This window comes from Bubalus bubalis, chromosome 14 (genome assembly GCF_019923935.1).
Source record: "Bubalus bubalis isolate 160015118507 breed Murrah chromosome 14, NDDB_SH_1, whole genome shotgun sequence".
Lineage (NCBI taxonomy): Eukaryota > Metazoa > Chordata > Mammalia > Artiodactyla > Bovidae > Bubalus > Bubalus bubalis.
In genome coordinates, this window is record NC_059170.1 from 43,530,649 (window position 1) to 43,553,666 (window position 23,018).

General features: G+C 42.7%; 1 protein-coding gene across 1 annotated transcript; it reads right to left on the reverse strand.

Moving 5' to 3' along the window:
* Nucleotides 1-1,686: 1,686 nt before the first annotated feature.
* Nucleotides 1,687-3,244, reverse strand: LOC102401197 (chromobox protein homolog 1-like). The gene has a single exon (XM_044927985.2). The coding sequence runs from the start codon at nt 3,176-3,178 to the stop codon at nt 2,621-2,623; it is 558 nt and encodes a 185-aa protein (XP_044783920.2). The 5' UTR covers nt 3,179-3,244; the 3' UTR covers nt 1,687-2,620.
* Between the last annotated feature and the right edge of the window lie 19,774 nt (nt 3,245-23,018).

Sequence of the window (23,018 nt, forward strand, 5' to 3'; positions counted from 1 at the left end):
TAGGGATGGAGCTATTGCTCCTGAAGCCAGGAGTGTTTCACTCACAGCTCTAGACGAGACCCGTGTTCCTGTAAAATAGCCCAGGACACTTAGGACAGAGGTCCCTCTCTGTTTAAGCCAGTTCAAATTGGATTTTTGTCCCTTGCAAATGAAAACATTTCTAACAAACAGGCTCCAAGTTTTAAAAAGGAGAAAGATGAGCTGAGGCAGAAGGATGGATTTGATCATGTGGCGTTGGCTGTAGATTCCATCATGAGAAAGAGCGCATCCTCTAAATTACAAAAGTCTGTACCAGACCATGGTTCATAACATTAATGGCTTCTTCAGAAGGGCTTTACAATAGAAACATTTCTGTCTCTTTTCTTTTTCTGAGGGAGCAGGTGATCATGGGAAACCTGGGCTCACATGGAGGCTTCAACCTCCTTTCTGTCTGCAAATCCTCTGTGGTCATCCCATGGATATAAGAGGAAGTGGTGTGGACCTGTGGCATTATGTCCACCTCTGTAGAGTCATCAGAAAGCTGACAGTCAATCCCATGATACGTCCATTTTTTCCCGAGGTGTGAGCCCAAGTTAGAGAGTGATTATAATTCTCTTCAACATCTTTTGGAAGAAAGCTGTTTCTATTGCATATGGGCCCAAAATGGGAAATGGGAAAAGTTCTTAGGTAGAGCCAAGTGGATTTTCATGTAAGCTTTGAAGTACATTTTATGGCTTTTCCAGTAGTCATGTATGGATGTGAGAGTTGGATCATAAAGAAGGCTGAGTGCCAAAGAATTTGATGCTTTCAAACTGTGGTGCTGGAGAAGACTCATGAGAGTCCCTTGGACAGCAAGGAGATCCAATCAGTCAATCCTAAAGGAAATCAACCCTGAATATTCACTGGAAGGACTGATGCTGAAGCTGAAACTCCAATACTTTGGCCATCTGATACAAAGAGCCAACTCATTGGAAAAGACCCTGATGTTGGGAAATATTGAGGGCAGGGGGAAAAGGGGTGACAGAAGATGAGACGGTTGGATGACATCACCAACTCAATGGACATGAGTTTGAGCAAACTTCGAGAGATGGTGAAGGACAAGAAGCCTGGTATGCTGCAGTCCATGGGGTCGCAAAGAGTCAGACATGACTTAGAGACTGAACAACAATATACAATGCAAGGTGGCTTCTTACCAGCTACAGGAAAGTAGGTACATCTCCTCTTAATATAAAGAGAAATTTGTGGACATGGGATTACAGCAGCCCAAGATGCCAAAACACTATGTTTGTAGAATCCAAGTCCTTTAGACACTCTTTTTTTTTTTTTGATTATAAATCTATATAGTTTTATTAAGACAAAAAACTGACAGTGTTGATATTAAGTTTACATTTAAACAAAAGTTTTCACAAAAACCTAACACACGCCTAAAAATTACAATGGAGTTCTAGATGCAGCTCAAGACGATGTCAACAACTGATGGATCTCATGACTCAAGACAACATTTTGGATTTGTTAATTCTTAGGATTGAAAAATTTGTTTTGTTTTAAAGTGAACCACTGCCCCAGTATGAATATTTATCTTCTGAGACCAGGGCTTTTGAAATCATTCAACTCTTGAACTTGTGCTGTCGGTGACTGAACCCTGCCACCAATGGTTTCAAAGTTCAAAAAACAGAGGCTCCAAGAGTTTTCCACCCTATGAGCACTGGCCCTTGTCTTTCCCTACTCACTTACCTCCTATACCACTCTCTGCCCTTCCCTAAATACTTCACCAGTGGCTTGGATGGAGAAGCTCATATTTGTAACTTCACAATAGGAAAAGAAAGGGTCTTCTTGTCAGTTTCATGAGTAGCACCTCTAAGACAGAATGATCTGCCTGTGTATACACTCCAATAAGACTTTTCCTCCTCAACCAGTTTCCATCCCCCAAATGGCAGCTTTGGTAGCTTCTTATTCGTTTGTTGGGAACAGCATTAAGCTCAGGCAGGGAATACCTTGGCTTCTAAGTTTCAGGCATTCACAGCTTTTAAACAGTCTCTCACAGTCCTCATTTAGGTTGCCAATGACATTTTTTGAAAGGATACGATATTCTGGACACAGACCCAATCATCATTAGCTGTTCTTTCCTTTGTTTCACCGTTTCCCCAAATTTTAACAAAAATGATCCTAACCCATCTCCCTTCTTTCCCACCCCACCCCACCCACCCCAAATAATACACCAGTAATAGCCAAAAACTACACACATGCTATGCTGTAAAAATGCAGAGTTAACACTATCAGGAAGAAGGCTGTGTGGGTTGTGGAGATGCTCTTTGAAGATCTACAGTATCTCTTGCTCTCCCACATCCCATTCTATGTTTTGTCCTTCATAGAAGGCCCTTTGCTTTTTTTTTTAAAGCAAAGTTCAGAACAGGTTGCCTTGAAACACTGACCCTCCTTCCCCTCCACCGGGATGGGTATGCAAACTGTACAGCATGGAACGGCTTTGAAGCCCTTGGGCTGCTGTAGGGCACAGAAACTATACTGGCTCTTCAAAGGACATCTTCTCAAGCCACCTTTATGGTGTCAAGACAAGGAGAACTCCTTCTTTCCCCACTTGAAACCCACAGTCAGATGTGACAGGGGCTGGTATTCAAGAAAGTTAATTCTTATCATCTTTTTTGTCATCATCCTCTGAGGGGTAAGAATGCCACGTCAGCCTTTCCTCATAGAAGGATATGACAACCTGCGGGCACTTGACATTGGCTTCCTTGGCAGGGACCAGATCAGCCTCATCAGAGTTTTTCCATTTCATTAGGAACATGAGTTCTCCACTGGAGTCCGTAGCTCCAGTACTCCGCTCTGGTTCCAAACCCCGGGCAAAGCCTCGTGGCTTTTCTGACTCTTCTTTCTTCTTCTTTGGTTTGCTCTCCTCCCCCTTATCTTCCAAATCAGAATCAGCTTTGCGTTTGCCTCCCTCTGATTTATCTGTCTCGTGTGCTGTTTTCTGTGACTGCAGAAACTCAGCAATGAGGTCGGGGCAATCCAGGTTCTCTTCTGGTTCCCATGTGTTATCCTTATCTGAGAACCCCTTCCACTTTAGGAGATACTCCACTTTGCCCTTTACCACTCGACGGTCTAGAACTTTTTCCACCACATATTCTTCTTCCTCTTCTTCTAGCACCTCCTCCACTTTCTTCTTGTTTTGTTTTTTCCCCATAGTGCCCGCCAGCTTTCTGGTATAAAGGATGACGCTGCTCGGGTCTTGCAGTCGTCAACCCTCCCTATGTTGGTTCAAGCGCCCAGGCTGTCCCATCTGTCCTCTCCTCAATTTACTATGTTTCCTCTCCAGCCCAATCCCCCAGCCGTCCACCCAACCCACCCCTTTAGACACTCTTACAAATCCAAGAACAATGTTTTTGCTTTTGATACCTGAGTGGGACCTGTTAGGGAATGGCAACCCACTCTAGTATTCTTGTCTGGAGAATCCCATAGACAGAGGAGCCATGGGCCACAGTCCATGGGGCCGCAAAGAGTCGGACACAACTGAGTAACTAACACACACATACAGTGACTGTGCATCAGGAAAGGTCATAATGTTAAAAGACGTTTGAAGAATTTTTTTCTATCCTTTTACTTCTGAGGTCAGCATCCTCAGAAATAAACAATATATAACACAGCCAAAATCATTATGGTCTTTTATGAGACCACAGCAGATGGGTAAACTTAAGTTAATTAAAAACAAAACAGAACATTTAGTGGCTTAGCCAAGGAATAATAGAGCACCCTGAAGCTGTAGCATGCTTGAGCCTCTTTTCTTCTTTTTCTGTCCTGAACCACATGCCCTAAGCCTGCCTCTCACTGTAGCTGAATAGGTTTCTCTTGCGCACATTTCAATGTCCTGCCTCAAGGACCCATCACATGGCTCTACGTGTTTTGTTGGGTTCTTGGAGCCATGGAAGCTCGCTCAGCCATGGGCACCCCCAAGCAGGCCTCAACCAATGCCTCCAAGGGTGACCATCCAACAGTGACTGATAATCCTGTGCAGTAGAAGCTAACACAACATTGTAAAGCAACTATACTCCAATAAAAATTATTTAATAAAAAAGACTCTCTCCTTTCCCTTCTTGGAATCACCTCTCAAATAAACTCCCAGCAGTCAAATCCCTAACTCAGGCTCTGCTTTTGCAGGATCCAAACTAAGGCAGTGCATAAGTCTATCTCCTCATTTTCATTACCATAATGTCTCAGACTAATATCCTGCTCCTTGGTAAAATCTAGCTGCCCCAAAGACAAGGGGTCTTCATTGTATGTTGGTGCTCACTGTTCTTCATCATATGCTAGTGCTCACTGTTCTGTCCCAGAGTTTCAGGTGAAAGTGTTCCATTCTCATAAAACTCTCAAAATCCAAGTTGCTAAGATTGTGCCATAAGGATGTTCATGGACCCTATGAACCATGAACCACGGCCAATGACTTCCCACTGACAACATTAATATTGATAAAAACAGTGACTTATTTAATGACAGCTTGCTCTGTCATTCCCTTATGCTCTGTGTATTTCTTTGGAATATTCTTGCAAGGTAGATGTTAACAATCCTACCCCACAGATGGTGTTGAGCCTTACCCAACCCAGAGATGGGTGGATCCAAAGTCCATATCCTTTCTATGCATCTGTAATTTGTTAGTTCCTCCACATTCTTCTGCCAGGTTTTCCTATGCCCTATTTGGTTTTCAGTCAATTAGACCATATTGGCCACTTGGCATAATAATGTGTGCTAGAGAAAAGGAAATATCCAGAACTTTAGAAAGCTGATTGATAGAGCTATGAGCCAACATGAACACCAAGGGACCTAAAACAGCACTGTGCCCCCAATTGGAGATACAGATCAGGTGACGAATTGAATTTTGCCCTACATCCATCTCACGATGTTTCCAACCAGTCCTCATACCCATCTTAAAGTTATTTTCCCAGCACTTGCATGCATAATCAGGATGGAGGTCCTTAACAGCTGGCAGAATCCTTACATTGAGTCTCTATTTTGTGGATGGAGATATTATGAATGGCTGGACTAAGCCCTGAAATCATACCTCTCTTGTTCTGGCCAGGATAGTGAATCAGAACACACCCTAGAGGAATTACATCAACTCTCAAAGACTTAAGAATGTGGGGGTGGTGGTCCCTCCCCACCAAATCTTTGTCTAATTTACCAGTTAGAGCTTCTGCAAAGACCAGATGGATTATGGAAGATGATAATGAATACGGTGAACTTAACCAAAAAATGGCTCTAATCACAGTTGCAGTGCTGAATGTGGTATCTATGGGGACATATAAACATGGCCTTTGGTACTTGGTATGCATTGATTGCACTTGTGAATGTGTTATTTTCAATCCCCATCAAGAAGGGGCTTCAAAACCTGTTCACTTTTACATGGGAAGGACAACAGCACACATTTCCTTGTATCCATCTTACAAACTTACTACCACTGGGACTGGATAAATGTCTTTTGAGAGAATGAATGGAAATACTGAACCAAGGAAGTATCCAAACTTCTAAAACTCAGATCAGTGGGTCTGCTCTTATTCTTAGGATCTATTTCCTGGTTCACTAGCACACTTTAAGAGAAACATAGGACTTCTCCCCAGAGTCCTTTCATTACTGAGAAATTATGGTACAGAACATTTTTCTTTCAATTTATTTTGATGTGATTTCAGACTTATAGGAAAGTTTTAAGATTAATGCAAAGAAGCAAAACGGCAATGAGCTACCACGTCACATCTGCCAGGATGGCTGAGATAAAAAGGGTAGAAAATAACTAGTGTTGGTAAGGATGAGGAGAAGTTGGAAGCCTCATACACTATTGGTGGGAATAGGAAATGGTGCAGCCATTTCAGAAGACAGGTCAATAGCACCTCAAAAGGTTAAACACAGAGTTAGCATATGACCCAGCAATTCCACTCCTAGGTAGATATCCAGGAGGAATGAAAGCTTTGTGCATGCCAAAACTTGTGTATGAATGTTCATAGCAGTATTAAGTCATAATAGCCAAAGAGTGGAAATAATCCAAATGCCCATTAAATGATGAATGGCTAAACAAAGCATGATCTGTTCATGCAACAGGATAGTGTTTGACAATAAAAAGAAATAAAGAACTAGTATGTGCTTTAAGTCTTGAAAACATCGTGCTAAGGACAGAGGCCAGTCCCAATAGACTACATATTGTGTGATTCCAATTATATCAAATATCCAGAATCAGCAGAGACAAAATTCTACAGAGACAAAAAGCAGATTTATCTTTTATGATAGCAGTACTTTTGAAGGATGCAGATGAGCTATTTTGCAAGAGGTCCCTTGCCCATTTTAGGAAATAACACAAACACTTATGCACACCCAGAATAGGGACCCGAAGTTTGACTCCAGCAGAAAGAAAGTTGTTGTCACTGCAATTAAATGCTTCTCATCTACACTGACCATTATTCAAGGCTCGGATGGTTCTTTAGTCTCTGCGGTTTTCTCACCTTTCCCCAGCCCTTCCCCTGGTGAATTCCTCCACTTCCCTCAGTTCCTGGCTTAAACATCGTTTCTTTCAGGGCTGACTTACTGGACACTGGGCCACACTCTGGCTGGATCAGCTCTCGCTGCCCCATCACCTGACTCCTGAATTGTTCCTTTCTCGGTCACGCCCCAACAGTAATGAGCTACCATTCAGAGTGATCATTCTGTGGATGGTGAGCTCACTCCCAAGATCTTAGGCTCCAACAGTGAGTCTGGTCTTGCCCACGCTGCAGCCCTGGTGCACAGCATGGTGCCCACAATTCAAGATTGGCCAGTGGACAAACATGTGAACAGATGAGTGATTGACAAGCACTTTGCCAGACTGTTCTGCACGTTGTGGAAGCTGAATCACTGCTCCTCTGCTGACGCCTGAGTCTTAATCTCCAGAACCTGTCAGTGTTACTTTCTATGACAAAAGGGACTTTTTTAGATAGGATCAAGTTAAGGATCTTGAGATGGGGAGATTACATGGATTGCCTGGGTGGGTCCTGTATATTCCCAAGGATCTTTGTAAGAGGGAAAGAAGGGGACGTAAGGACAGAATCAGAGTGAGGGGAGTGACACAGTCATGAGCCAAGGATGCCATGGTCACTAAGAAACTTCAAGAGGCACAAGCTGGCTTCTCCCCTGGAGCCTCCAGAAGGAGCCAGCTCAATTCATCCCTTGATTTTATCCCTCAAAAGATTCATTTTGGACTTCTGACCTCTAGAACTGCAAAAAGAAAAATGAACTTGTATCATTTTAAGCCACTAAGTTTGTGGTCATCAGTTATGGCAGTAATAGGAAGCTGATCCACACGTCAAATATAACTGGGCATCTCCCAGGGGTTCACAGATATTGAGATAGATGCTAAAGTTAATGACCCTCAGTTGTTTATTGCAGATGCTCTTAATGGAGGTAAAAAAATATGTTTGGCATCATGATGACGTATCACATTATTAGAGAAACAATGAGCCCAATAGAATTGCTGGAAAGAGATGACTATCTGCTAGTGAGTAATATAGAATTACTTTTTAAAGAAATTTCAAGAAAGAAATACTTTTTTAAAAAAAGAATCTGTTGCAACTTTAACTCTGCTATTCATGGGGGAGGTAGATCTAATTTACTAAAAGATAATATCAGGAACTCATAACTGTATGTTTATTAATATTTCCACACAGGTACAGTGGTCCTATGACATGAAGTGATACAAAGACTCCTGCGTAGCTGCCAGATCCCTCAGGAGAAGGAAGGGACCCGATGATTCTGTCATGGGCTGGAGTTCCAGAGGAGGACAGCTGTGGGTCCGCAGCCAACATGGTGTGAGCTGTACTCTGTGATTGGATCCATCTGCTCCTTCTGGAATGATTCAGGAACCTCAGTTCATCTCGGGGACCCAGAGGAACAGGGGCAGAGAAGTCAGTTCACGAGAACTGTCTGACCTCCAGATATTTTTCAGGGATGTGACTCCTGGGGGGTGACCCTTGCGGGACTCGAGGCTCAAGGGTTGCAGTGGCTGGAGAGGCCTGAAGGAGGATTGGATGATAGAAATTTCCGTTCCTCCATCCATGAAGAGATGCTGTGAGGACAGAGTGGATCATGCTGTTGAAAACACTAGGTCAGTGGGCCGTGAGCTGGGGAGGCCCACAGCACACCCGTCTCGTCGTGGGCTTTTTGGGAGGGTGGTGGGGGGGAGATCAATCATCCCCTGGAAAGAAGGACTTGAGGAATGAGGCTCTAGTCGGAACTTAGGCAAGGAGATGTGTGTGGGGCCACATTTCAGGAGACATTGCACTGGTCGGTTGTCTGCCTTGGGCCTGAACTCTGGGGCCTAGTGGTGATGCAGAAGGTGAAGAGACTGGGCTCTGAAGCTGCAGTCTGAGAGACCTCAGGCAAGCTCTTGCTCTTAGGCTTGCCCCTGACAGCAAGCCATCTCAGGGGATCTGGGGAAAGTGAAATGTTAGGAGCTTTAGAACAATATCTGGGGTGTAGCACTGCTCACATCCAGTGAGCTGCAATGACTTGGATGATCATGATCATTCAAAGTCGTCTGAGAGTGTTTTAGACATCAAACCTTTGCCACCAATGAGAGGCAACTAAAACAAGAGAAGATGGCCCCCTCCTCCTCCACCCCACCCCCACATTGTCACTCACGGAGCTTCCTGGGAAAGCGGAGGAGGAAGGCCCTGGGAACCTGGGTGGAAAGAAAGGTCTATCTTTCCATCCTTTTGTTCTACCATTTCCCATGTTTGAAACCGGCTCCCTAACACCTTGTGATTTGCTGGGCTTCCTCCTTGGCCACTGAGGGTTCTCCTTGGCTCTCCTGTCCCGTGTTGTTAGACCTTTCAAAGGCTTTGACTCTAGCCAGTGCTCTAGCCTCCAAGAAGCCAAGTTGCCCGCCGACAGTGGCCACGACGCCTATGCTTGCGGAGAAGCAGCCAAGAGCTCACAGGCGAACCAGGATGCCAACTCTGCAGGCTCAACAAGTCCTCTCTGTGGGCTATTAGGGCCAAAGGATAAATATTGACACATTAGACTATTTCCTCGTTTATTTTCTGTTGATTGTCTGGGCTATCTGATGGGGAAAAATTCCACTTTTCTGATAACTGATTCTTGGCTACTAGAAACAAATAAAGTAAAGGCTTCTGTCCACAGTGGGGCTGGGCAGCCCCATTGTGCAGAACTGCTAATCGGATTAAAGGGACTCTGCTTGCAGCCACCAAACTCCTTGGAATGTCTGCCTGCACCTCTCAAGCCTACCTATGGCGGCTGTCTTGCCTTTGAGATCAAATGGAGAGGATGAAGCAGACTCCAAATGGCAGCAGAGCCCGTCTCTAGGCAAATAAAGTGCTGGGCTGAGGAAATATACCTACCTAGGCCTTGCAACTGAGAGAGTGGGTCTGGCCAATGAGCAGAAATCACTTTCATTCTCATTAAAAAAATATTGTTTTTCTAATTTTCTTTAAAAAAAAAAACACCAAAAAATCAACAGGAAGGAGAGGAGTGAATACAGTCTATGCATCTACAAGAAAACAAGAAGTCTTGCAAGAGTTGTTCTGATCCCGCCTTCTAGGGGGCAATGCATCTTTCTGATTTTGCCAATTTATCTAGAAAATATTACAATTTAATCTGTGTTAATAAAAGACCAACGGAGTAACAACGCCTGGAGTTTTATGTGTCTGGCTGGCTTCTATTAGCATTTAAATCTGCATCTGCTATGTTAGTCCCTTAAAATAAACACAAACATTTATGCGAGTGACAATTCAAGTTAGCCTTCGTCAGTCTTAAATAATGTCACTCAACACGGCAATTGGACCGAAGCCCGTGAATCATGAGGTGTATTTTTGCCTACAGTCTGATAATTTTCAAAGCTATTGGCAACCTGGGAATTTTCCTTCCTTATCACCAGGGCTCAGCTAACTTCACTAAGACTAATCAGGCCGGGAATCATTCATTCAAGGATTGCGTGATCATGTTTTTCTTTAGCTGTGACAGCTGCCTCAGTCGTATTAGCAATGCAGATTAGGCAGTCTAATAGGTTAATGCAGAGCACGCGAAAATTAGGTTTAATCCCCAGTGAAATAATCTAACATTTTCACATTTCTTGATGTTGGGATAGACACATTGCTGGTGACTCAATTAGGTGTAATGTAGATCAAAGCAAATTTACCTTCTGGCTGAACCTTCCCAATAGTTTAGACAGAAGAATGTAGCAAGAGCCCTTTACTAATTGGTGAATAGCCGCAGGGAAAAGTGCACCGGGAACGTGGAGGATGTGAGCTGAAAGCTTCCAGCCTGGGACAGACAACCTGACGTATTTTGCAAGCATCCCGGCACTTATCCCTTTGCCAAGCCTCCGAAGGATGCTGCAGCTCAGTGAAGATGCCAGCTTGGACCAACCGGTCTTCCTTCAGGCATCACTGCTGTACACGGGACCATGGGCTGTCTCTTAATCTGCACCGTTTTCGTGCCTGTCCAGGAATATCACGATTGTATTCTGAATGAGTGTATTGTGAGGGGAACAGAAGAGAAGGAGTGTGTCTAATGTTTTCATTCTGGCGCATAGCATATCAAATGCTCATCTCTTTCCATCATAAAGGGAAGGAAACAAAAAATTACATGCCCTCAGTTGCCAAATTATTTTTTTGCCTTGACATCTTAATTCCTAATCCTTGTGTGTGGTCAAATCAGTCTACTATAGGCAACCAATCAAGCAATTATTTCTAAATTATATTTGCCCAACTCACATTGATTGGCCATTCTTTTCTTATTGGGTTAGCTCATTAATTCTGAGCAGCTTGCTTATTATGCCTTCCACATCATTTTCCTCCCGAGCCTATCTGCTCCAACCAGCCCGCTGATGTTTCAAGATGCCATACAGGGGGGAAAAAAAACCCCGACCAGTGATCTATGCATTGTCTCTTCTAGCAATTACAATTCACATTGCTGATTAACTTTGATGTGAGAACTAATGAGATAAGACAAGTTATCAAGGCAGACCTGATCGTCATTCCATTTACGCGGCATTTGCCACCGGTGAGTGACAAAAAACTAATGAAGACGTTTCTGACAGCAGGCTGAGCCCAGGCAGATTTCGGCTCCCCATCAGCACGAGCTGTGTTCCCTTCTTCTGGTCTATCTGAGACACGTCAGAATTAGCTTAATAATGAAAACACTTCATCTACATAGACACATGTTTACATTAAAATAACTCCATGATAAATAGATGGCAGAGATTTTATGCCTTCTTGAGTCTAAACAACAAAGTAAAAATGTGTCCTAGTATTCACTAAATCATTTGGAGGGAAGTTCCATTTCAGTGAGTGAGTGTCCCCTGTCTACGGGTAACAAATGTTGCTTTTCAGAGGGTGTTGGGGGGGTTGGCGGGGAGGGATGCGATCTGGGCAGAATCGGATTGATTTACTTTTGTTAAGATGGTAATGGGCCAATAAACAGAAGCACAATATTGGTAAAGCTAATGGACAATGTTCACACAGTAATCGCTAGGTTGAGGAGATCCCACGAATGACATTTCCAGCTGGACATTTTTATACTTTGTCTTCATTTTTCTGAACTGAGACTCCAGAAGTCTCTTCTTTCTGTTCACATGTAAACAAAGTCCTGATGCTCTCTACATGTAACATGGATGACTTTTAGGAGAATAAATCCAAAGCATTTCTCTGGGTAGGTTTATGTGTTTTTTTCCTAACAGATACAAGAAAAGGCAGATATTCAGCCGGAACTGTTTTTTCTTTGGACAAGGTTTTTTTTGGGGGACTGAGCATTAAGTAGTAAGAAAAAACACACACTTTATTAAATTGGTTAAATAAAGTGGTTATATACCAGCTTCACTCAAATTCAGAAGTATTCATATGGTTAAAAGGATTCTAGTGAATTTTTTTGTCTCTGTAATATTTTGCCTTCTAAGTATGAAAGGAAGTAAAACACAGTTTTTACATATGATGCAGCTTTTCCAATGAAGGAAAATTTTCATTTTATTATCTTGATAAACCAATTCTAAGACATAGTTTTGTTATGTTTTCAGGAAAATATTCATTTTCTTAAAAAAAAAGGCTTTCTTCCATAAAACATACACCAGTGTATTCTGGTTTTCACACTTAAACACCATGGCACAATATTCCACACAAATATCATGGGAAAAGCCAGAATAAAAAAAACAAAAACAAAGTGTCATAAATTAATGCGTATCTTTCAAGTATTCTCTTCTAAAAAAATTGGTAGTTTTTTTCTTTAGTCAAATATGATTCAAAATATTTTCAGGTAACTGTTCAAAAATATCTTTTCCAGTTATAATTTTTGGACTTAAAAAAAGAAGAAACACATTAATGATATTGGCATCTATAATCTAAATTTCTCCCCCCTCCTCAGCCACCATCTCCACCCCCAGTCATCACCACCTCCAGCAACAGCCACAAACAAAACACGACATGAACACAAACCTACATTTCTTGAGGTGCTGTACTAAAAAAAAAACCTACTGAATCTGATGAAAATTAATCGCAAGTACTGTTTTAAGGGTGAAGAAACAAATTAGTGCTCCAGTGAGGGATTAAGTGTAAAAGCTCTTCTCAGAACTGCAGATAAATCCTATATATTAGAAGACACTATAAAAGTACTTTCGTAAGAGCTAAAGGCACAAGTGGAAAGTTGACCCCCAAGATGGTTTGATGATGGTGTGCTCAGTTTATAAAATTCACTCGCAATAAAAGCAGCCTATAAGTACAGTGCCCACTAAACACAGAGGCAATTGTCCTAGAAAACGGGTTTCCAATTTTGACTCAAGTGACAAAATTAAACGCATCTGAACAAGGGCTGGCTGGTTTCTTCACTGGAACCTGCCTCGCTGCCCTCCCCCATACACACTCGCTTCTCTCGTAGCCCCTCTCTATTCCTCCAATCCTCCCCTGGTTGTGTTTACCACTGGATTCTAATGTTAATTAGAGAGACACACATCCGTATTAGTAACCCCTGTTTTCAGCAGCACAGCCCACCCTGCAGAATGAAAGCCCGGGAGTGTGTCTTCGTGGGAGCCAACAATGCGGGGCTGGCTGTATTCTTGAACACGCATATCTGACATTCTTTCTTCCCTGGTGTTAATTTTCCCTTTCTATGTACTCTTATTATTCGATGTCTAACATGGGTGGCGGATTCCTTTTTACCCTATTTCTTTAATCTATTTTAATAAATAATTACAGGCAGCAACAGAATTTATTCATTCCAGAAGGCCACCCCCTTCACATTTTTTTTCACCCCGGAGGTTCAGCTCAAGGAGACGTGGTGATAATCAGGGGGCCCTGGAATCCCTTCTATACAATGTCGCTGGGAGCTCCCATTTAAAACGAAAAATGTATATTACACTTAAAAGCCACACAAGGTAAGCGCCTCTTTCCCGGAGATGCTTAATGACAAGGGACCCTCTGGTTCGGTCCTCAGGAAAGGAACTGAAGGAAAAAAAAAAAATGAAAGAAATTCAGAAATCACTACAAAATATTTTAAAGCTATGACATACACCCCTCCTTGAGGGAAAGAAAAAGACTCACACCCTTTGTTTTTCTTACATTTGGGAATTTTTCACTGGGTCATTTGGGTATGTTGTTCTTAATCTACTTTGTTAGTGTAATGTCTGGGACTTTATTTTTTTCTTTTATTCAAAATAAAAAGAGATCTCTCTCTCTCTTTTTTTTTTTTCATAGTTCCTTCCATGTTCCCTAGGATGTATTGATTTAAATGCTCACAAAATAGGGTTTCCATCCCAGGGCTGGAGTCCCAGTCATCAGACTCTCATACTATAAACTGGGTTTTATGGTGCTGAGCCCAGAGCTGAAAGCTTTTCTTTATTTCTTCAAACTCTTCCCACAGATGAATACACTGGGTGCCTGTCTCTGATCAACTTCACTTCTTCAAAATCAAGCTTTCCCCCGTCTTATTCATGAAAACTTAAGAGTGTCTGAAATAGGAAATGAACTTCATCGTTTTGCTACTTAAGTGTCGAGTGGATTTGTAATATTTATCTTCGGAGGACTGAAAATAAAATCCTTTATTAAGTGCTTATTTCAAGTGTGTGACTAAATGGTTCCTGCAATATGTATCCTAAAATTTGCTAACTGGACTCCCTGTCCATAAATGATTTGATAATGGGGGAAAGAAAAAAAGACCTGCTTTGAATTTATATATATTTCAGTCCTGACTAATATTTTATTGAAAATTGTTATAGTGCACCTTTTGATTTGCAGTTTAAAGTAAATAATATTTGTACATCTGAAAAATACTCAAGACAAATGAAAAGCCTCGAGATGCTTTTGTGTGAGGTGTTGAAGGGGCTCTACCGACTTAAAAGCACAACCTCAATTAAGCTCATCTTCATTGGGGAAAAAGTCCCAACTGAAAGCTGAATATATTAGATAATACACACTTGCCGAAGAGCATTCTCTTCATGATTAAAAAAAATTTTTTTAAGGAAAAAAAAAGAAAAGGAAGAAAGGAGAGAGAGAAATATTCTTGATAACCAACCCAAAGCTGGCCCGAGGGTCGCTACATGCTAATTTTGTTTGAAACTGTTCAACTCACTCTGAATAGAGATCCATATTCAACAAAGACATAATTAATGGCAACGTTTCCTTCAGTCCGAAGACATCATAACAAGCTGCAAAGTAGAAAAAGATTTTTATGGGAACTAATTTAAGGACAAAGGGTTGACCTCTCCCATTTCATTAACTGACTGAGAGAGGAAGGGAGAAAGCAGTGTTCATTTCAAGCAGTCAATTTCAAAATGCAAATCGCAATCTGCAGATGTTGGAGGCTGATATAGATATTTTAAAATATCATTTGTTCAATTTAAGGACATCAGACGTTTGAATTTTAAATAAAAATCAAAACCAATTTTAGGATTCATTTTTAGCTGGGGAATGAATGTATTCATGGTGCATTCAGGGTCTTTAGGTTAGCTATGTTTTCAAGTGTCTAAAACTATTCTTGTAAACCATTAATTTCCTATATTATTTCCAAAACCTTTTAATGGAGATGTTCCATTAAGCTACACATTATTTCTGATTATTGTACCAAGTGAGAAGTAGTGTATTTTGAGTACAGAGTTGAGAAGGATAAAAGCTGCCGTCCAAATCAGACACTTAATTCATGGATGTATTTAAGAATTAAACCCCCACAACTTTGTGGTCTGGACTGTACAGTTTGGTTTAGGTGGGACCTAAAATAAAATCTGAGGTGTTAGCCTTTATGGGACATTCACTGGACATGAAAAAATGTTAAGTGAGTTACTCTTTTTAGAATTCTGACCTTTCTTAACTGTATTTTGGCTTTAATTTTTTTTTTCTACAGCACTTTTCACTATCTGACTTACTATGGGTTTTGCTTGTTTATCTTTTTGTCCATTTTCACTCCACTCACTAGAGTATAAGCATCAAGAAAGCAAGAACTTTGCACTATCCTGTTCATTGCTGACTCTTCAGTGTCTGGACTTGCCTTGTCCAATACAGTAGTTACTGGTCACATGCTGCCATTTTTCTTCCAGTCTTATTGAGATATTGATATCATTGACATCCAGCACTGTATAAGTTTAAGGTGTATAACATAATGATTTGACTTATATACATCGTAAATGATGACCACGCTAAGTTTAATGAACATCTATCATCTCATATAGATAAAGCATTAAAAATTTTTTTCTTCTGATAGCTCTTAAGATTTACTTAACAATTTTCATATATAATATACATCAGTGTTAATTATACTTATTGTACATTACATCCCCAGTGCCTATAACTGGGAGTTTGTACTTTTTGACCAACTTCATCCATTTCCCCCTTGGTCATTTAAATTTAGTGTAAAATTCACTAGTATTAAACAAAATTAAAATTCAGTTCTCAGTCACACTAGCCACGTTTAATGCACTCAACATTTAATGCATGTTTAACACAGATATAGAGCATGCCCATTGTCCACAATTCTATTGGACTGTGCTGGTCTAAGTGCTTGGCACATTGCAGGCACATATTACATATTTGGTGAAATTGAATCTAAGGTCTAGAAAAGGCTATTTCCAGGGGTAAGGGATGTCTGATACCTTCCCTCCATGGTCATGTGCTTATAATGAGTGAGGAAACTGTCAGCAAGCTCTTCCCATGTTGTCCTGTATAATTCCATATATTCCATCAGTGAAGGGAGATGCCTGCTTCATGACCTAGCTTTGTTTTGTTTAGATTAGGAAGGACCACTCAATTTCCTTTTCCATTTCTTCATGTAGGGTTTTTAGGGTCAGATTCCATTTTCAGGTGGGATCAAGGGTTCCATGTTAACACCACCTCCTCTGCCCACCAGGAGAAGGTGAGCTTTGTGGGGCCCATGCTTCCTCCAGAGCATCCTTAATTACTGCAGCCTCCACGGAAGTTTGGGGAAGGCCTTTAATGCATGTTTCATGAGTTGAATGAAGCAATAGCATCATAAAAAAAATTAAAATTTGTTTTCTACTGATTCATTATCATCATCACCTCCACCATGTATTAAATTTGACTGTGTGGTGAGCACCATGTGGGGATTTACACATGTTTTTGCATTAATCCTGACAATAGTCCAGTCATATAGATAACGTTTTCCCAGATTTACCCCTGAGGAAGTGGAGACTGTAAGGAGAGAGGAGTGAGATGCAAGGAAGCACCTAGAAGGGCACAGGGACTTGGACCAGGAGGAGTGCCAAGGGTCTGCAGTTAGATTCACTCCGGTTGAGATTTTTCAATCCTCTCACCTTCGGATAATGTCTTGTCTTCCTTTCCGCTCACAGACAGGTCTATGTTAGGGTGTCACCAGTCCTCCTGATGTTGGGTGTGTGGACAGACAAAATAGTCCTTCTGGTGTCAAGATAGGGTGGAGATTTTCAATTCCTTTAAATACAACCTGCCCCAAACCCTCAGTGGACTCACTGTGGCTTGTTTGTCCTGAATGACAGTTCCTCCACTATTCCTGAATAAATTCATGGAAAAAAAAAAAGAGAAGAGAATGCGTTTTCATCGGGACTCTTCAAGGTCATGAGGGTGGTGTGTGCAGAGTGATGCTCAGAGCACAGGATGCGGGGGAGGTGGGTAGATGGGAAAGACTGTATCCTCTGGTTCGACCCTGAATGGGGACAGTGGCCCTGGCAATGGGAGGAGTGCCTTTGGTTTATACAACCCTGGGCAAAATATGTTCCCTTTGAGCCAGGCTCAAGCTGCCCACACTGCCTCCTGCAGAAAGGCATTCTTGCACCACTGGATTCCGGCGAGTCTCTGTTTTCTGCACCTTGTTCTCGGTACCCTGCAAGGCAATGGTTATAGGATTGCGCGGGGGGTGGGGGTGGGGGGCGCAAAATAGGGTAGGAACCTATGTAGAATTAGGACTCCAAAGTCTTGAGCATCTCAATCCACAATCTTGACGAATGAGCTGGCCTTTTGGAGAGATATGAACTAATATATAGCTATGGATAGGTTGTGGAATGAATTGTAGTAGAAGTTACCAAGGAATAAGCTTTCTATTTGTACTCAAAGGGAAGATTCTATCAGCAAAGGACAAGGGCTTGCAGGAATTCATGATTCTGGGAACTGAGTCTCAGCTCCTGGGGATATTAACCTTTGGGACTGTTTTCAAGTAAGGGAAGTAGGAGCTGGAATATTCTTAAAGACTCATAAAGAGGACAAGGTATAAATGGACAAGCATATCTCTCTATGGCCACATGTTTTAAGTCCCAAATTAGGACACCTGGTCACACCTGGTCAGTAACCAATTTCTAGGCTGCTTGAGTGACAGAAGTTTGAATTTCCAGGTTGTGGTAATGTTGTTGGGAGCATAATTTTTAAATCAAGGTGATCCCGAAAATTGTGGATTCATGAATTTTGTAGATCCCATCCATTTGGAGATTTATTTATGCCCTGCTTTATTTCTAATGATCTTGTGACTCATAAATAGAATGATTGACACAGATTTTTACAAGAAAAAAATATTCACAAATAGTATGTATCTGTGCTAAGTTGCTTTAGTTGTTTCAGACTCTTTGCGACCCCATTGACTGTAGCCCGTCAGGCTCTTCTGTCCAGGCAAGAATACTGGAGTGGGTTGCCACGCCCCACTCCAGGGGATCTTCCCCACCCAGGGTTCGAACCTGCATCTCTTGTATCTCCTGCATCGGCAGGCAGGTTCTTTACCACTAGCACCACTTGCAAAGCCCCATAAGCAGTATAGTTAATACAAAGTGTGTAATGACCCAATGGTCAAAATGAAATAATCCTGAAAAAAGAAAAATAAAATTAAAAAGGTGTCACAAGGGGTAGAGTGGAGTCCTGAAGACAGGCGGCCGTAAAATGTAATCCAATCAGTGAGAAATAGAAACAAAAGACCCCAGAGTGCAAAGACTCCTTTGGGGATTGACTTGGGTGATGTTCTGAAGTGGAAGGATTCCGCTTTGGTTGAGGGTCCCACCCTTGTCCTTGTCACCTTGTCATACACTTCTCGATCTCATTCTGCTTTGATCACTATCAGGGCTTCCTCAGCTACACTCTAGCTGAGTGCTGGGTTCTCTGAGGGGGTGGCTTTCACAAAATGGGTCCTAGAGGGTTGAAGAGAGTGGAGGGCACACAGGCAAGTTTCACTCCAAAGTAGATGTGAGGAACTTCTTTGGTGATCCAGTGGTTAAGACGCCGCCTTCCAATGCAGGGGTTGCAGGTTCTATCCCTGGCTGGGGAGCTAAGATCCCACATGCTTCCAGGCTAAAAACCCAAACATAAAAGAAGCGATGTTGTAACAAATTCAACAAAGACTTTAAAAAAGTCCACACACGAAAAAAATCTTTTTTTTTTTTTTTAAAAAAAAAAAAAAAGCAAAACAAGGCATCTGTGATGGTCCAGGTGTTAAAAATCTGCTTGCCAATGCAGGGAACACAAGTTCAATCCCTGGTCTGGGTAGATTCCACCTGTCGTGGGCAACTAAGTCCATGTGGCACAACTACTGAGCCCATGCTGCAACGAGAGAAGCCACCACAAGGAGAACGCCCTGCACCACAACTAGAGAAAGCCTGCACAGCAGTGAAGACCCAGCACAGCCTAAACACATAAACAAATCGTAAACAAAGTAGGCCGTGGATGCCTGTCTGCTAGAAACAGGCATCACTGGGCAGCAGTGAAGAGCCACAAAGGCCACGCCTGGCCTATCCCCCAGCTCTTTTCATGTGAGGTCCCCTGCCACCGCACCAAACATGACTCCCCAACCCACTTCTGATCCCTTCACTCCTTCCACTTTTCTTTTATTCTTGGCATGTCTTACCCTCTAAGGGACTATGTGGTTTATTTATTTTTGTTTATTGTTTACAGTCTGTCTTCCCTGCTGGGATGGAAGCTCTATGGGGGCAGAGATTGCTTTCTGTTTGGTTCATAGAGACATGCTAAGTGCCTAGAACAGTAGCTGGTGTATCTTAGGCTCTCAGTCACTATCTGTGGAATGAATGGATGAATGGATTCCTTGTAACTCCCCGGTGAGGCTGTGGACAACGGGTCTGTTCCAGAGTTCTCTCTCCAATTTTGGGCTTCACCATTTCTCATCCCATGGCTTGTCCTTCTCTTCCTTGTGTGATCAGATCAGGGCAACTTTCACCTTCTCTCCCAGAACACAAAAACTCTCGATTTATGCCTCTGAACCATTCTACTGCAGCTCTTCTCTCTCCCTTCCTTCCTCTTACTCAGGAGGTAATATTTGTAGACCTAGTTTCTGACTTGGAAAGACATGAGGCTTATCAGAAGCTGGACTGGGTTTCAAGTAAAAGATTTCATCCATTGATGTTATGGACAGTGCTTGCTTGATAAGTCACTTCAGTCATGTCCAACTCTTTTAAATCCATGGACTATAGTCCACCAGGCTCTTCTGTCCATAGAATTCTCCAGGCAAGAATACTAGAGTGGGTAGCCATTCCCTTCTCCAGGGGATCTTCCTGACCCAAGGATTGAACCCAGGTCTCCTGCATTGCAGGCAGATTCTTTACCTTCTTAGCCACCAGGGAAGCCCATAGAAAAGGAACAGCATGGTGGTTCAAGGAGCAAACCTCACATTCCAGAAAACACTGTTACCTGGAGCTGATTTGCACAACTGCTAAGTCACTTCAGTCATGTTTGACTCCATGCAACCCCATGGACTGTAGCCCATGATGCTACTCTGTTCATGGGATTCTCTGTGGACTATGATTTCATTGCAGTAGCTTTAGGTCAAGACCCGCTCTTTGCTGTGCAGACCAGGCTCAGCGTCTCGCCCAGGCTGCTGCCTTCTCCTGGTTGGTCTCCCTTTATCCCCATTATAATCCTCCTCCACCCACCATCATCATTGCATCCCTACTGCATATTTCAAAAGGCCGGTTTCCTGTTCGCCCCCACTCGCCCCCCTTGAGCATTCTCGGTAAAAGCCTGAACGGACCTGGCTCTGTTGGGAATGATTTCCAGGCCACACTCTGGTTCTTCCTCCTCAGCCATGCAGACACCTTCCCTGGAACCTCTTCCAGATGGCCTCTGTTGCTATTACACAGGAGGCCGCCCCAGGCTTTGCAGTTCTCTTCCCAAGATCCAGCCCTAAGCAACATTCCCACCCTCTGTCTTCCTTCCTATCAAGCTACTGTCCTGACTAGAGATGCCCTCTGAACTCTTAGCAACTCCATCCATTTGGATGCCCAGTAAGACTGCTAGGAAAAGTGCTTTGCTCACACCATCCCCATAAACTTCTTTAAAAAAAATTTTTTTTTAATTAATTTATTTTGTCTGTGCTGAGTCTTCATCACATACTGGGCTTTCTCTAGTAGCAGCGAGCAGGTTGTTCTACTCTAAGTTGTGGTGTTCGAGCTTCTCATTGCGGTGGATTCTCTTGTTTCAGAGCGCAGGCTCTAGGGTTCATGGGTTTCAGTTAGTTGCTGCGCGTGGGCTCAGTAGTTGCGACTTGAGGACTCTAGAGCTCGAGCTCAGTAGTTGTGGTGTTGTAGCCACACGTTCCGGGAAACAAACTCACTCAGAAGGACAATGCCCATAGTGGAGTGCAGTTTATTACATGGCAGGCCTAAGGCAGAGTCTCCTCTTAGCCAAAGATCCCGACCAGTTTTTGTGAAAACTTTATATACCCTAAGTGTACATGCCCAAACCCACCTCCCCAAATTCCCTGAAACTAGTCTGAACAAAGGAAAAGAAAGATACAATCAAAGTTAGCCCGTGATTCATATGCCTTAGGCCTAGGTAGTTAACAGTGGAAAATCAATAGGCCTGTGGTCATACCCCAATAAGCATAATAGAATAGAATGTATGATTCTATTTGGTTACACAGATAATTAGGATATTCTTTTAGGGATGGAGAGTCTAGGTACGAGCCATGGGGCTCTTCCTTCCAGGTACCTGGTTTTCCAGTTGGTATATCGTTTCTATAGATACTGGGCATATAGCTCAAAGTCCACAGTCCGGCCCAAGATGGAGTCCTGCTCTCAAGATAGAGCCTGTTCTGTTTCCTCCTTCAGTGGTGCAGGGGGTTAGTTGCTCGGCAGCAAGAGGAATCTTCCTGGACCTGGGATCAAAACTGTGTCCCCTACATGAGCAGGTGGATTCTTCATCACTGGACCACTGGGGAAGTCCCAGCCCTGTAAAGTTCTAAACGGCATCCCAGGTGGTGGGATGCTGCTGGGGGCAGGGGAGCTTTTTTGCATCCTTCATTCTGTATTTGGAGCCTCGGTGTCCATTCTCAACATGGCACTGTGCAACCATTTAGCCTGTAACCCAGGGGCATGAGCTGATGTCAGACGCCCTGTAAAAACAGAGGAAGAAGCTCCAGTTGGCATCACTTACAGCTGCTATTTGCTTTCCCAAAGCACCTTGCTCCACACTCCTGATCCAATCCCCAGAAGGTGTGCTGGAGGTGGATTCCAAGGACTTCCACTGACCAGTGAGTACAAAGGGGTGAGCAGCCTTCACATGGGGTCGTTTTAAAACAGTACATTTGTCAGGATCTGTACCATATCTACATCTTTGCCTACAAAAGGGCATTGTGTGCTCAGGCCCATTAGGAAGAAATCCCACAGAGAGCTGAGCCAGGCGTTTTCCTTTTAGGTCTCAAAAGGAAGGATTCATTTTAGCAACATAAATTCCTTTTTCCCCCATGAAGGCATTTTAAGGCTATTCGACTGGCTCCTTAATTGGTCAACCTGCGCTCAACACCCAGTAAGAAAGCGGGTTCTGCTCTTGCCTCCGACAAAGCCAGGACGTATCTCCCCAGGCTCGCCAGCGCCCCTGCCTCCATCGTATGTCGGCAGCCCCTGCAGCTGTCTGGGGGCAAAATAAATGACTTCCAGATGTGAAGAAAAGAACTAGAAGCATTCATGCAGAAGTGAACGGGGCATTGTGTTGCCCATGTTGGGGTCTCTTGGAAGGTATCAATGAACAACCAATTCATTCTTAATATATCACAGGAAATCTAAAATGGAATGCATTACCCAGGAAATAAGTTCCTATTTTCCATGCTGAGAAACCCAAACCTAATTTTTTGTGAAGTACTAAGACTTACATTCTCCCGGAAAGCATTTCACTACTTACCCACTAGCCTGATTTAACAGCTCATTATTCCAATTTAAATTTCAAAACAAATGCAAAGGTTGGTGGGAATGGCTTTATATGAATTTCATAAACTCATATCCCGTTTTAGGTCTGCTGTCTTCACAAAGCAAGGCCTGTCACCCTCTTGAAAATACTTTCAAAGTGGAAGCTCAGATACACACCATCTGCTGGTGTCATAAATAAACAATATAAGTTTCAGTGTTTGGGAGAAAAGGAATGACATTTTTTTCCTCCCAGAGTGCTACCATCTATAAGTTTTCATTTGGTGATGTGTGTTTGTGTGATGATGATCATGGATGTGTATTTTTACAGTAGAAATCAGGAGAGCAATAGTGCGGATGAAGCCAGCCCCAAGACAAGGTACCATGACTTTGTACCCAAAACTGTCAGTCCTAAAGG

What these genes read in the sequence shown, in the direction of transcription:
- LOC102401197 (XM_044927985.2), bottom strand. Translation starts at nt 3,178, where the DNA reads ATGGGGAAAAAACAAAACAAGAAGAAAGTGGAGGAGGTGCTAGAAGAA.